We start from the raw sequence: 14,180 nt of genomic DNA, 5'->3' as shown, positions 1-14,180 counted from the left end.
CTAGTGCAGCTGAGATTCTACGAGGGGCAGTGTGTTACCCGTTTGATTTCTAGGTTGTTGCAGTGTGCATCGATCTCACTTCCCTGTCATCACTGTGTTGAAGACAGAGTGACGGTGTTTCTGGTTAGATTAGTCCTATCCCAGCCACCATAATTGCATGAAGAGGTTGCTGCCATCGTGCTCTCCCCACATTTCCTGGACCACGAGATTCCATCTTGGAGAAGTTCTCTAGCTCTCCTTGTCAGTGGATTGAGATCCTCCATCAGATTTCTGTTGTAATTGAATACCTTTCTTGTAGCATTCATATTTTAGGAGTCTCAGTACAGAATACATTCATTGCAAACCATGGGTTGGGGAATCAGAATCTGTTCATGTTTTTGGTCTTGACATTTGGTTTACACGCATGAATGAATGATGTATCGTACGTGGCCTTATCTTCCTAACATCAACATTTTCTGATTCTTTATATGATGTTTTGTGAGAAGCATTGAAGTTTCTTTCAAGTGATGATAGAAGATATTTTCAAATCAATACAGGTGTTTTCAATCCCATGTTGCGTGTTGTTTTATTCCCATTAGTAGTTGAAGACACATCCCAACCAGCTTGAGGCTTTTGATTCAAACGGCCCAAGTTTTTCTTTTGCTGAAAGATGAGAGAGACATCGTTGGACTTCAAAAGACATCTTTAGAAGTATTAAATGTCTATTTTTCTTGTCAAAATTTCCATAATATCTTTTTATGGATGGTAAAAAGTAGACTATACACTTTTTTTAATACTAACGATGACAGTATGAGTTGAACTTCGAATTATATATCCAAACCACTCAGGACATGTTTTGATGTGCATACAGTTTTTTCCTTAAAATACTTTCTACTGTTTGGTTCACATCTTTCATTTTTCTAGAATTTCAAAGTCTGCTGTTTGGTTGATGTTGGTCAGCATTTTCATACAAAGTTATTTAGAGGAGTGATAAAGGGTGCCCTTGTAAGAGCCCAATGGCAAGGTTGCCCCCATTTGATACACATCAGTGGCTGAAAATTATTTAAGAGGAATATGATAAAGGGTGCCCTTGCAAGAGCCCAATGGCAAGGTCGCCCCCCATTTGATGCACACCACACTGCTTGCAACTGGGGCAGCTCTACGTCACAAAAAAAAAGGAAAAAAAAGAAAAAAGGAGAAGATAAAAATACCCCTATTTCATAAAAATGGTCAAAATTATCTTATCTAACAAAAAACAAGCCAGAATACTCCATCCCATGAAAAGTAACCAAAATTCCCCTCATAAATAATCTGGCCAGATTGCCTCTTTCTCATAGACACTGACAAAAATACCCACAATACTGGCCCTGTTCGATTAAGATTATTGCAACCGATTGTGAGTCTAAAACCAATTATTCGGCTCAAATTTGCATTTAATTTTGAGCCCAGTAATTGGCTTTGGACTGGCAATCGGTTGACATAATCTTAAACGAACAGGGCCTTATTTGGCCTGGGAGTGAATAAAAAAAGATAAAGGTATCTTAGTCATAAGATGTGGCAATAGCATATCACCTTTTAAGAGTCTGCTGTTGGATCAAATATCAAGGGTGGTACTTTTATGGTACAACCTACAGTTGGCTTCACCGTCGGGCACGGTATAATTTCTCGAGTATTTACATAAAGCTACAAGACGCAAGTGAGAGAAGCAATAGGAGAAATTACATGGTGTAAGCCCTTGTAGTCCTGTATTTTTTGAAAAGTAAAATACAGACTACACTATAGGATGATCCAAACCGTCCATGTGATGGGCCATAACGTAAATAGATTGTGCCCAAAAAATAATTTCTATAGGATGATCTCAACCCTCCGGTCTAAATAGAAACTACATCTTATGCAACCTGTATAGATTGTAGGGTTGTGATCATCCTATGGAAATGATTTTTGGGGCACAACCTATTTACATTGTGGCCCATCAAATGAATGGTTTGGATCATTCTATGGAGTTGGTCGTAAAGTAACATTAAGGCCCGTCCACAACATAGGACGATCCAAGCCGTCCATGGTTTGGATAATCCTACGGAGTTCGTCATACAGTAACATTAAGGCCCAATCGTAGGCCCCACCGATTTTTTTTTCAAATTGAAGTGTACCGTCCACAACATAGGATGATCCAAGCCGTCCATGGTTTGGATCATCCTATGGTGTGATTCGTACAGTAACATTAAGGCCCAATGTAGGCCCCACCCGTATTTTTGAAAAATGAAGTGTACCATCCAGACCGTAGGATGATCCGAGCCGTCCATTTGATGGGCCATAACGTAAATGGGTTGTGCCCCCAAAAGGGTTGGCCCATCAAATGAATGGTTTGGATCATCCTGTGGTCGTACAGTAACATTAAGGCCCGTCCACAACATAGGATGATCCAAGCCGTCCATGGTTTGGATCATCCTATGGTGTGGTTCGTACCAATTTAGGCCCCACCCAGATTTTTGAAAATGAAGTACACCGTCCAGACCATAGGATGATCTGAGCCGTCCATTTGATGGGCCACAATGTAAATAGGTTGTGCCCCAAAAATGTAGGATGATCACAACCCTACAATCTATAGAGGTTGCATAAGATGTTGTTTCTATTTAGATCCGGAGGGCTAGGATCAGCCTATGGAAATAATATTTTGGGACGCAACCTATTTACGTTTATGGCCCATCAAATGGACGGTTTGGATTATCCTATGGTGTGGTATGGGCGGGGCCTACGTTGTTCAAAGCTGGACCCACCATTCCACCAACAGTTTCTGATGAGCCCACCAACTGTTCCTGTTGTGTGCTTGTGTTGAGAGAGAGAGAGAGAGAGAGAGAGAGAGAGAGAGACCGGTCAAATGGTGGGAAAACGTTAGCCAGCAGTGAGGGGCGGGGGGGGGGGGGGCGGGTGGAATATCAGCGCCCTAAATTTATAAGGGCTTACACAGTATAAAATCATAGGATGAGAGATTAAGGTATATTTCCTAGCAACCCATAAAATTATTATTTGATGCCAAAACACAAAGCCCAATTAGAAAATACAATGAACGATGGGAACAGATCTACGGTGCGTCCTTACTCATCCCGGGCCCAACAAAATCAAAAACACATTTTTCAGACATTCAACGAGGCGGGAAGGTTTCGAATTTCGACATTTTCACCCAAAACCCGCCACATTTACCAAATTGTCTCTTCTCCTCCCTTTCCCTCCCTCCAAAAATCAAAACCGAGAGAAAGCCTCAAGCACATATTTTCCTTTTTAGGTTGGTGAAAGAACAACTTCAAGCAGAACCCAACAAAACCCAAACCTCAAACCCTCTCTTTTCTTCCTCTTCTTCAAAATCCATAACCATGGCAGTATCTCCGCACTCGGGTTCGAAACCAATCATCACCACCTCCCCAACAAGCAACAAGCAAAAGAAGAAGAACAAAAAGAATGATCTCTCGTCACCAAAACGGAATAATCGTCCTGGAGTTCGTGTCAAAGGATGCCGAATATACGATTCTGAGAATGGTAAAACTTGCCACCAGGTAAATATCAAATTGCCCACAAACCAAACCAAAGTAAAATTAGAGGCAAAATAATAGTAACACTTTTATTTTCTCTCTCTCTCTCTCTCTCTCTCTCTCTCTCTCTCTCTGTATAAATCCTTCCCTTTCTTTTGAACTCTCTCTACAGTGTCGGCAGAAAACTATGGACTTTGTTGCTGCTTGTAAGAATGCGAATGGGAAACCTTGCACTATCAAATTCTGTCACAAATGCCTCTTGAACAGGTTATTTTTATTTTATTCTTCTGTATTGGCTTTTCTTTTTCTTTCCCTTTTTTAGAAAGCTGAGAAATACTTTCTCAACAAGGATCAAACACGATGCGAAGAAACAAAACCACACAAGAAAACACAAGATTTATGTGTTTTGGCCTACGCCCTATTTCGGTTTTAGGGTTACAAACTCTTCTTCTTGGCCAGAGGACACGAAGAACACCTACAAACTCTTATATTAATGCCATTACATCAAGAAATTTACTGAAATACCCGTTAGAGTAACATGAAAAATAAATTTCATATTAGTCCATATTAGACCGCCAGGGTTATGTATAATGCCGGAATACAAGATATCTACACAACACCTTTGTTGTAGTAAGCAAAATAGTTGGGTTAATTGGCTTTGATTTTACAAAGGGCACTAGAATAGGTCATATTCTTTTTTCTCTTCTTCTTAGCTGACTTTCACTTTTCTTTATTGTATTGAGGAAAATGGTTGGGTTCTTCATCTTTGTTTGATTTTGGTTAGTGTCATGTAGATATGGAGAGAAGGCAGAAGAGATGGCATTATTGGATGATTGGAATTGCCCCAAATGCAGAGGAATATGCAATTGTAGTTGTTGCATGTGAGTGTTCTTGTCAATGTAGCACTACTAAGCAATTATACAATCCTTTTATATTATGAATCTTATCTACTTTTTGTAGGAAAAAAAAAGGACACAAACCAACTGGGATCCTTGCACATACTGCAAAGGCAACTGGGTTTTCTTCTGTTTTGGAATTGCTGCATCTAAAAAGTTCTGAAGATTTGGGAGCTGAAAAGGCTGTGAGTGATTTACTTGCCTTGCGGAATAAATCTGTTGCATCTAGCAAGGCATGATATTTTTATTTCCTTTTTTTTTTGGGACTGGCAATTCAAGTTTTGGGAAATATGGCTGATATGGTGGTTGTTTATAATTGATCAACTCCTTTTAACAGGAGTTGGCACATTCTAAAAGAAAGCACGGAAATGAAAACTTTTCTGCCGAACAAGGTGTTTCAGACAAGAAAAATCAGATTATGAAAGACTCACCTAATTCACTGAATAAATCAGCTGTTTCTAGCAAGGTCTGATTTTTTTTCTTCTCAGTTTTTTGATGACTTGGTTGATAGTTTTTTTTGTTCTTTATAACCTATACATGGATTTTAACAGGGGTTAGTACCTTCAAAAAGAAAGCGGGGAAAGGAAAATCCTTTTATTGTAAAAAATACGCCCACCTCACCGAATAAATCGGTTGTCACTGGGAAGGTCTGATTATCTATCTATTTATTTTTTGGAAATTTGGTTTACTGCTTTGTGTTTTGGTTGTTTATAATCCATCCATTGGTTTGTAACAGGGGTTAACACCGTCAAAAGGAACACTTGAAAAGGAAGACTCTTCTGTTGAACAAGGTGGTTTGAACTTGCTGTGTAAGACTTTACTTGTCTGTAATGATTTGAAGTTGGTCTCTGAGAATATAGGAAAGAAGCAGAAGAAAAAACTAAGATTGGATCGCACTGATGTATATCAAGGCAGCACCGACGATAATGGTTTGAATGAGGATTTAAAAGCACGGGCTTCCAAGAATATTCCTGTGGATAGCATCCTTAAAGCAGAGAAAGTAAATGGGAGAGATCTGGTGTTGCCAGCTGTTGGCGAGACAAAGGTGCCAGATGTCAAAAATAATAATCATGCTGAATCCATGCCTTTGCCTATTGCTAAGTTTTGTCAGCTGGAAAAAGATATTGCTAGAAGGCACAACAAAGATGCCATTCCATGCATCAAGTTGCCTCAAGGCACTGCCTTAGCAACTATAGCTGGCATTGAGTTATCTGCAGATGATGTCGGACCTGCCTTGCAGTTTTTGGAATTTTGTTCTGCTTTCGGAAAGGTAAAATGTAATATGGTTTTGTTTCCCCCCTAGGCTACTTGTCTTTTTTTAACAGAGAACTGAAAAAATATTTCAAAAGTCTAAGATTCCTTAATAGCTTGAATGAATGGATTTACTATGCTTGACACATTTTTCATCAGAAATTATGTGCGTGAAACATTTTCAGCTTTGAATGTACAATTTGACCATGTCTATATGGTATCAGTGGGCTGACAGTTGTGGCATGGAGGCACAGAGATTTTGGTCTCCTAGTTTGTTATGTGAAGGCTTGGGGTTGATGTTTGTAGTTTGAGTTCAAAAGTAGAGCTTGTTATTGATTTTTTACATTTTTTTTGGTCCCAAGTCCACCAGAAATACTATGCCTCTATTCTGATTCGAATCCTTATGCTTGCATTTGGTTGTCATTCTTATTCTGATTAGAAATCCTCATGCTTGCATTTGGTTGTCATTCTGCTTGGTAATGGCTTCGCTAGGCTATTGTTTTTCTGAGTTTTATATCCTAAAATGACATGTGACAATGGGTTTTGCAAATCTAGCTTTCTGTCTTTAACCCTTTTCCATTTTCAGTATCTGAATTTCCCTTTATGATCAGTAAATCTAGACTTAACTAGTAATTATTTGATTTGTACCCTGAGATTTTCTGTTTGATTGATGCCTAATTTTTTTTATCTTGCAAGAGCAGGATTTTCATCTTTTGTTGTTTTATGTCATCATGGGCTTTACTTTTAAGACATTTGTTACTCTTTAGGTTCTTGATCTAAAGAAAGGCCAGCCAGAAATAGTTCTTCGAGACCTGACACTAACACGTAGAATCATTGGGCGTCGGGGATTGAATTCATCAATTGCCGAATTTCATATCAAATTGTTGTCCCTATTGCAAACGGACTTACGAAAAGAGTACGGATCTTTTTCCTCGCAAACTTATTTGAATTTTTGCCTTGTGAAAATCGGTTAATTATTTACTATCGCTTTTCTGATGGATTGCCAATATTACATTCAACAAGCAGCGGTAATTCATGGATTCAAGCTCTTGGGAAGTGTATCTCTGAATCACATTACGCATCAAAGGATTTTCCTTTGGACTGTTTTAATGTGGGTGCTAATGGATATGATACGCTAGATACTTCAAAAAAGTTGAGACTCCTAAATTTTCTTTGTGATGAGACTCTTGGCACAGAGTAAGTGATACTCAGATCTTTGCCTTATAAATACTAGTGTTTTATTCTTTCTATTTAAAATCACATTACATTTTACTAATTTTCATTTTTAGAGACTTGAGAAATTGGATGGACAAAGAAAATTCAAAATTTATTGAAAGAAAGAAGGAAGCAAACGAAAAAGTTCTGGCTGCGAAAGAAAAGGTGCTCATTTTTTTTTGGAGCATTTAGTTCAAATTTGATCTTCAACTGGATTTACTTGGTGTCTGTTCTAAAAAAGGATTTTGTTTATGTAATTATCTATAGGAGAGGTGCATGAAGCAAAAGGTGAAAGATGAGGTGGCCCAAGCTATTCTCTCGTCAAGAAATGGTGCTCCTCTTTCAGTTTCTGAGCATGCTAGCCTTGTTTCAAAAATAAAAAGTGAGACAGAGAAAGCTCATGCTGAGAAGCTAGAAGCAATGGACACAGTATCCAAGAGTATGTTTTGGCTCTGTTGCTCAACAACTTTGTTATTCTTTGATTCATTTATATATTTTCATTCAACACTTAGAGGCTAAATTCGAGCTGTTAATTGTGGCTCCGATGTTTAACAAGGAGAGCTAGATGCAATTATATTTTCATAAATGTAATGTCTAATTGTGCAATTATATGAAGTTTTGAAGGATGAATTCTTTAACTAATAAGGAAAATTTAAAATGTCCTGACTTACAAACTTTTTAGACTCACAATACTCGTATATAGGGGGATTATATCTGTCAAGTTTTGGACCCAATAATACTCGTATATACGAGTATCTTGTCTGTCCCAGTTTTAATTCATTAAGACCATGCACCACAAACCCAATTTCTACCCATTTCTCTAACACTAAAGCCGCCATTATACTATCCTAGTCTATTCATAATTTTCATGGGAAGAGAGTACTTACTTGGAAAGTAGGAAGCCAAATGGGGAGAAGTGGTTCTTCCTCCTCTCTCTCTCTCTCTCCACATTTTCTTCCTCACTCGGGTAGGACGAATTTTTCCAACTCAAGTGTGGCGAGTCCTATTTATAAAAAGCTCATAATATCTTTCCTTCCTTTCTAGATTTTGGTTTATTTACTCTCTTATTGCTCACTTAAATCTAATACAAAATTTATGTGATTGCTTAGCTAAATGAGCAAGTTTTCCTTTTTTGGGTGTCCCACATTATGATTTGGATTTTGAAATTCAACCGCTTACCAAAATGTGTGACATCCACTCCACAAGTCAACTTTCTAAAATTTGGAAAGTATACATAATCTTATTAGTTTGTTTTTTACTTTAAATAGCATAGAGCAACTTTAAAAACTTGCTTGAAAAGAAACTTAAAACACAATCCCTTAATAAGCCCAACCTTAATAGTAAATGGGCCAAAACTTCATCAAATCACGTCCGAATCTCATGATCTTGGGACTGTTGGATAGGTAATTGAAAAACCCATCTAATGAGACTAAAATCAAGTCAAACAGACGAGATTTGATGTCTCAAAATAAAGCTATAAATAAAATGACGAAAATACACTATGAGCCGTCGATTTTTCCAACCTCTTGATCTTGGTCCAATTTAACTACTAAACAAATACAATCGACCCATGGTAGGGTCGGGCATTACATAAGCTTGAATAATTTGAGAAGAGGATTTAGGGTTATGCGACAGAAAATTCAATGTAAAGACAAGCGAAGTGGGAAGTGACAAGAATAGAAGTTCTTGTTTTGATGTACGGTACAACTCCTATACACATGATCCTACTCTTGTAGCATGTGAAAGTGGTAGAAAACGAGCACATAGAAGTGAAGTTTCATGTGAGAGAAAAATCCCAAGGAGCGACTTTTCTTTCATATGGAAAATTGGATGGGTGAATGGACCATTAAAGGGAAGTGCTTCAATACTTGTCAATGACGCATTAAAGGGAAGTGGATTAAATACACCTTACTAACCAGCCTTGAGAAAACAGATGAAGAATGTAACATTGATTAAAGACTGTTTCATCCACTGCACGTGAATGTGATTAGTTGCGAACTCAACATTAGTTTGTAACACGACACAATCTAGACATGAAAGTTTGCTTCCACACTGTCATCTTCCAAAAATTTCCACGGTGCATCTTTTCTATGCCCAGTTTAATGGGCCTCTTATCCTGGACATGTTTTTTTTTCTTTTACAGCTGTTACTGATTTTTTTTTTGTTGTTTTTCAAAAATAACCATAGAGAAACAAAGATTTGATGCTGTTAGAACAGATCCCATTATTTTGAATGGAAATGGTCAAGTATATTGGAGATTGAAAGGCTGTTCCAGATCACATCTCGTGCTTCAAGGTTTTTACTTATCACATTATCTTGATGTTTGATGATTTACTATCTAACTGTTGAGTTCTAACACGCTTTTTTCCTTTTATTCACAGAAATTGTGAATAGTGATTTGATTACACCTCATGACAAGTGGTTTATCTATGATGGCGAACAGGAAAAAACAGTTGAGAAATATATTTCTTCTTTAAGGTGGGTAGAGACTCTTGGTCCAATTTTGCTATGATTTGTGGACACAGACACGGGTGTTGCGTGTAGACACGGACACGACAAACGTCCAAACTTTAGAAACGGGGACACGGCTAAAATAGAAAGTATATATAATCATGATTTGTAGTCTAAATGAGGTAAACACGATATTCAATAAAAAAATAGAATGTCACACTTGACACAGTACAAAAACATGTCCACACACCCACATTAAGACTAACACTTTCAGCAATACAAGTAAAAATGTCCAAAGAAGTGTTGACACGTGTGTAGTGTCGGACAAGTGAGTCGGCAATAAATTCGAAGTGTCTGCCAAATCATTGCAATTTTGCTATAGATATCAGCACAACCATATTTTGATATTTTAACAAATCATCTTGTCTTTTAATATTTAAAGAGTCGTCAAAAGGTTATTACATTTCCCAAAAAGCTCTCATGAGCTAATTAAAGACGAAAAGATAGCTGCTTTTGTGCAAATATCAAAATATGGTTGTGCTGATAGCATTTCCCATAATATATTAATTTGTTTCTGCTTGCTATTCATTTTTGGTAGCTTTACCATTATTCTTCTGGACTATACCTACATGAATTCAACACTCAGGTCTTATCCTACTATGTGATTGCAGTTACCAATTTGATAATTCGAACTTTGCCTTGCATCTATGTGTAGGTTTTTTTTATATTTCATTTGGATTTATTTAAACTGTCATCATGCTGGGCACCTTGATCGGGTCATCTTCAAAAGGACTATGGTGTTGATGGTTGGGCCTTGGCCAAGCCAAGGCCCAGTTTTGGCCCTATCATATTGCATGAACCCTCGTCCTAAGACCAAGCTCATCGTTGTCTTTTACAAGTAGTGTATACAAGAATCTTACTTGGAGACCTTGGGATTTTCATTTTTATATTTTCATGTTTTGATGGAAAAAAATCGGACAGAATTCCATTTCCAGGATTTGAACACGGGTCGACGTGGAGAATGCAGGTATCCTAACTGGACTCGACACATTGGATGATTTCTTATTGGTTATTACTATATTGAGCAGTGTAATTGCTATAAGAATCAGAATAGAAGAGTAGACCATCAAGCATGGACAAATGATTAATCAAACTAATTTGAAAAAGAAAACTATTGGTAAATTCAATAATGAAAGAAGTTTTTTTTGTCAAATTTATAAAAATATACATGCACTTTTAGTATTTGGATATACATGCTTGATGGTCCACTCCTCTATTCCGATATCTGTAGCAATCACGCTTCTCAATATAGTAATAAGAAAAAGTCCCAATTGTCTAGTCCACTCATGTTAAGATACTCGGCTTTATTTTTTTCAAGTAGAAGAATCTAAACTCTAGCAAACATCTAATGGGATGGATGTGGGCTGTATAGACTATACATTGAGAGATGAAAATGGGTATGGGCATTGCTACTTTTATTATCTTTATTTTTTTCCAAGGTCTTTCTTAAATTATAGATTTTTATTTTTGCTTAGCAAACTGGCCCTTAGTACTGCCTTGATGAGTCACTCTGCCACTAAGAAAAAGGGTAATCTCTCTTCTAACCTGCCAATTTTCTCCATTCAACTACCGGGGACCAAAGAGTTTTGAAATACCACCGGCATTGTTGCATGGATTCAATTATTGCTTTCACTGAACACTCATTAGGGATTGACAATGAAAGATTATTAAAATATTACTACTAGGTTATTAACCTATCATTAATCACACCATTGATATAGGAGCTGTTGCCAAATCTATAAAAAATATCTATACACATGTGTATTCATCTAAAAATGTCCTGATGGAAAACTTTCCAAACATGGGTTGATGAATGTTTTCCTTTTCTTTCTTTGGTTTCCAACATTACAATAGATATAATTCATGTTGGTTTGAAGAGAAATGGGTGGGAATGTTGTTTGCATCCCTAAACCTCAATATTTTCGTATAAATTTAATTTCTTGCATGATTCACTTAATTATTTCGGAATGTTTCTTATGAAAGCATTTATGGTTCAGAATATTTTGCGTGGAACATTAACTTTTGGCTGAAATATTTTGTGTAATCTACATGTCAAACCATTAGAATGTTGTGCAGGTTTCTTTTGTATCATTATATGCCGAGGTAGAATATGCTTGGATTTTTTAATTGGAGAATGGAGCATAGCATGGTAAACACTAAACAGTGAGGCAGCTATAATGTCAAGAGGAACAAAAACAGAGCTAGCTGAACTAAGGATTGTGAATGTTTTTAAAAACTGGTGCCATCTGCTTATCATAATCATTGATGAATTTATCAAGTAAATTGTCATGTTTTGCATGTATTGCTACAATTGTAAACTAATACAATTTTCCTGGTGAAAGCTTCGTGATGGAATTTAGCATGCTTTGATTGCAAAAGATAATGCATTTTTAGAACTCTGGACCGCATCCAATTTTTACTTGTTTCTGTCTTAAAATTATCTCCCCTCAAGGCCAATTAAGGTTAAAAAACGATGTGAATGAACATGCATTTGCATGTCTCCTTGGAAAGACTTTACATTGTGTATTGGGGGAAACAGTTGTTCTTTTTTCATGTAACTGGTATTACTTGGATGCTAATATGATCTCATTAATAAGTCAGTTTTTTTTTTGGGTGCAGAAAGAAAACACAAAGGAAATGCACAATTCCTGATACACCTACAATGTGGAGCAATGAGGCGAGTGAAAAGCATTTTTTCCCTAGCACTTCATCATCTCCAAAAAGTGCTACTCCAGAAAGGGCAACTGAAGGTAACATCAGATCACCTCTTATATTAGCCCAATACAAAGCACCTTATAGCATTTGTCTTAAAGTAGGTGGAATCATGGAAACCCATCAAAGATTGAGGACCCCGTGTTTCCCTTTCTATCCCATTAAAGTTAAGACTGATATCTGCACTAAAGATGGTGTTCCAACACATTAACCTGCCATCAGGTTGCCCAAAGACCTCATACAGCCCACTGAAACAATCGATGATTCGACGTGCATTTGAATGAACCACTTGCTAAGCTACATAATTTAAGTTACATTCAAGCACCTTTCTACCCTCCAATTTATGAAGTCCATGATTTTTTTACAAGCCAAACCCTCCAACACATCCTCACATGCTCATATTATATTCATTTCCCTTTTCTTTAAATTCTGCAGCTTTCCAAAAAATTCATGCAGTTATTGCCAACATATCATTCCATGTTTTGTTAGGCTTTAATGATATGGAATTAGAATTGGCTTGCCTGTGTAAACATTAAGGAAAATGATTTGAGCATAGTTTCAATACTCCCCGGTACCATCATCTAGTCGCCTGAGTCTAATCCCTTTTATCTTGGCTGAGTTCTTTTTTGAGTCCGCCTTTTACCCTTCAAATTCAATAAGGGCCCGTTTGGATGCTGAGAAGATTTTGATTTTGATTTTGATTTCTCACATTTGCAGCCCTTTTTGTGCTGGGATTTGGAACCGGATCAAATCCTTGGATTTCCAAATCAGCGACTGACAGCGAAAAAAATCAGATTTCCAAATGTGCTGTGGAAATAAGTAATTGGAAATCCACAGATCTGGCAGTTTCCTTCACCCTCTCTGCTCCTCAACCGCTCCCCTCCACTATAGGAAGTACCCCCTTCCCAGCTGCCAGATCTATTCATTTTGTATTCAAAACTCAATTCCAAATCCAGATACAAATTATGATGTATCCAAACGGGCCCTAAAAAATCCTTTGAATGTCCTGAGTTATGACTACTTCAATCGAGCACTCAGCCGCATCAACTGAGTACTTGGCTGCACACTCCTGAGTCTATTAGGATTTTGTTTGGCCGCTTTCTGTCCCGCATTCACATTTTGAAACACTGGATTTGAGGATGCGGCAAGTGGGGTAGTGGTCTGGCCCACATGCAGGGCTAGCAGCCAGAGGCCATCCCAGTCTGGCGTTGCCTCTGGAGCATCCTACTAGCAAAAAGTAGGCTATCTTATATATACTATAGATGATTAATTTGTTAAAATGCTGCTCCCATGCTCAATCTGCAAATTACACAAAAACAGACTAACACCATTCCTTTCTATTTGTTTGGTTGGAGCAGAAATATAAGGATATTCATCCTTCTTTTGACACTCATCTACCTATGGACCAGAAAGGAAGAAACAAATGTATGTACAAACAGTAGGCCCATTTTTTTCTGTTGAACTCTTGGGGTGCTACTTGACTACTTGTGTTTTGACAATGAACAGTAGGCCTATTTTTTGTTGAACTATTGGGGGCGATACTTATTAGTATTTATTGGGTTTAACCGAGTAGTTCTGCATTTGAAAGTGCAATAAAGCTTTCTGTTTCATGCATGGTCTGAACTTAGGATTGGATTTACTTAATGGGGATTTTATGATGCCGAGAATGGAAAACACCAAAGAACTGAATCCGACAAAGCGTGTTTTCCCATTTCTGCTTAATTTAAAGCCAAAGTATGCGAAAAAAAAAATGAGATTTTCAATTGTTATTTGAATGGGTTAATGTGTTGCATCAATGGTTTTAAGAACCCGATATAACAGACCTTTAAATATTGTGATATATTGGCCGGTATACTATGATATTGGTGGATATTTTGGATGTATTGTGATATATCGGCTGATATATTGATATCGGCAGGGTGCCGGTACTGATTTATTTCGATATATTGACCAAAATTTCCGGCTAGTAAAGACTGGTATCATTTCCATTTTTCAACTTTTATTTAGAATACTGTCAATGCCTGATTCTTTGTACAGAAAACATTACTTCAGAACATCTCCAACTTCTTATTACACTATTCAAGAGAAA

The 14,180-nt window shown here is 37.3% G+C and overlaps 1 protein-coding gene across 4 annotated transcripts; it reads left to right on the top strand.

Annotated features, from left to right (window-relative positions):
• The first annotated feature begins 2,999 nt into the window (after positions 1-2,999).
• LOC143892473 (Zinc-finger domain of monoamine-oxidase A repressor R1 protein) lies at positions 3,000-13,705 on the top strand. Of its 4 annotated transcripts, none has more exons than XM_077397106.1 (15): positions 3,007-3,530; positions 3,679-3,773; positions 4,301-4,387; positions 4,467-4,635; positions 4,740-4,868; positions 4,954-5,049; positions 5,139-5,672; positions 6,421-6,569; positions 6,677-6,850; positions 6,943-7,033; positions 7,136-7,307; positions 9,056-9,163; positions 9,250-9,346; positions 11,999-12,129; positions 13,450-13,705. In XM_077397106.1, exons 1-15 carry the CDS (start codon positions 3,351-3,353, stop codon positions 13,455-13,457), a joined length of 2,220 nt encoding a protein of 739 aa, XP_077253221.1. In that variant the 5' UTR covers positions 3,007-3,350; the 3' UTR covers positions 13,458-13,705. The 4 variants fall into 4 exon arrangements, with proteins under 4 accessions (XP_077253224.1, XP_077253221.1, XP_077253223.1 ...); XM_077397108.1 differs by having other exon boundaries at positions 3,010-3,530; positions 4,467-4,587; XM_077397107.1 differs by having other exon boundaries at positions 3,013-3,530; positions 6,680-6,850.
• The last annotated feature ends 475 nt before the right edge of the window (positions 13,706-14,180 follow it).

Source organism: Tasmannia lanceolata, unplaced genomic scaffold, assembly GCF_043159265.1.
Source record: "Tasmannia lanceolata isolate RefF3 unplaced genomic scaffold, GAP_Taslan_0.1 ptg000015l, whole genome shotgun sequence".
NCBI classification, from domain to species: domain Eukaryota; kingdom Viridiplantae; phylum Streptophyta; class Magnoliopsida; order Canellales; family Winteraceae; genus Tasmannia; species Tasmannia lanceolata.
Note: the sequence above shows the minus strand (reverse complement) of the source record. Positions and strands in the feature narration are given on the sequence as shown.

Excerpts from the sequence above, each read along its gene's own strand:
- LOC143892473 (XM_077397106.1), top strand. The coding sequence starts at position 3,351 with ATGGCAGTATCTCCGCACTCGGGTTCGAAACCAATCATCACCACCTCC. Across the intron at positions 3,531-3,678 it reads ATGGTAAAACTTGCCACCAG|TGTCGGCAGAAAACTATGGA; the intron begins GTAAATATCAAA and ends CTCTCTCTACAG. Across the intron at positions 9,164-9,249 it reads ATCACATCTCGTGCTTCAAG|AAATTGTGAATAGTGATTTG; the intron begins GTTTTTACTTAT and ends TTTTATTCACAG.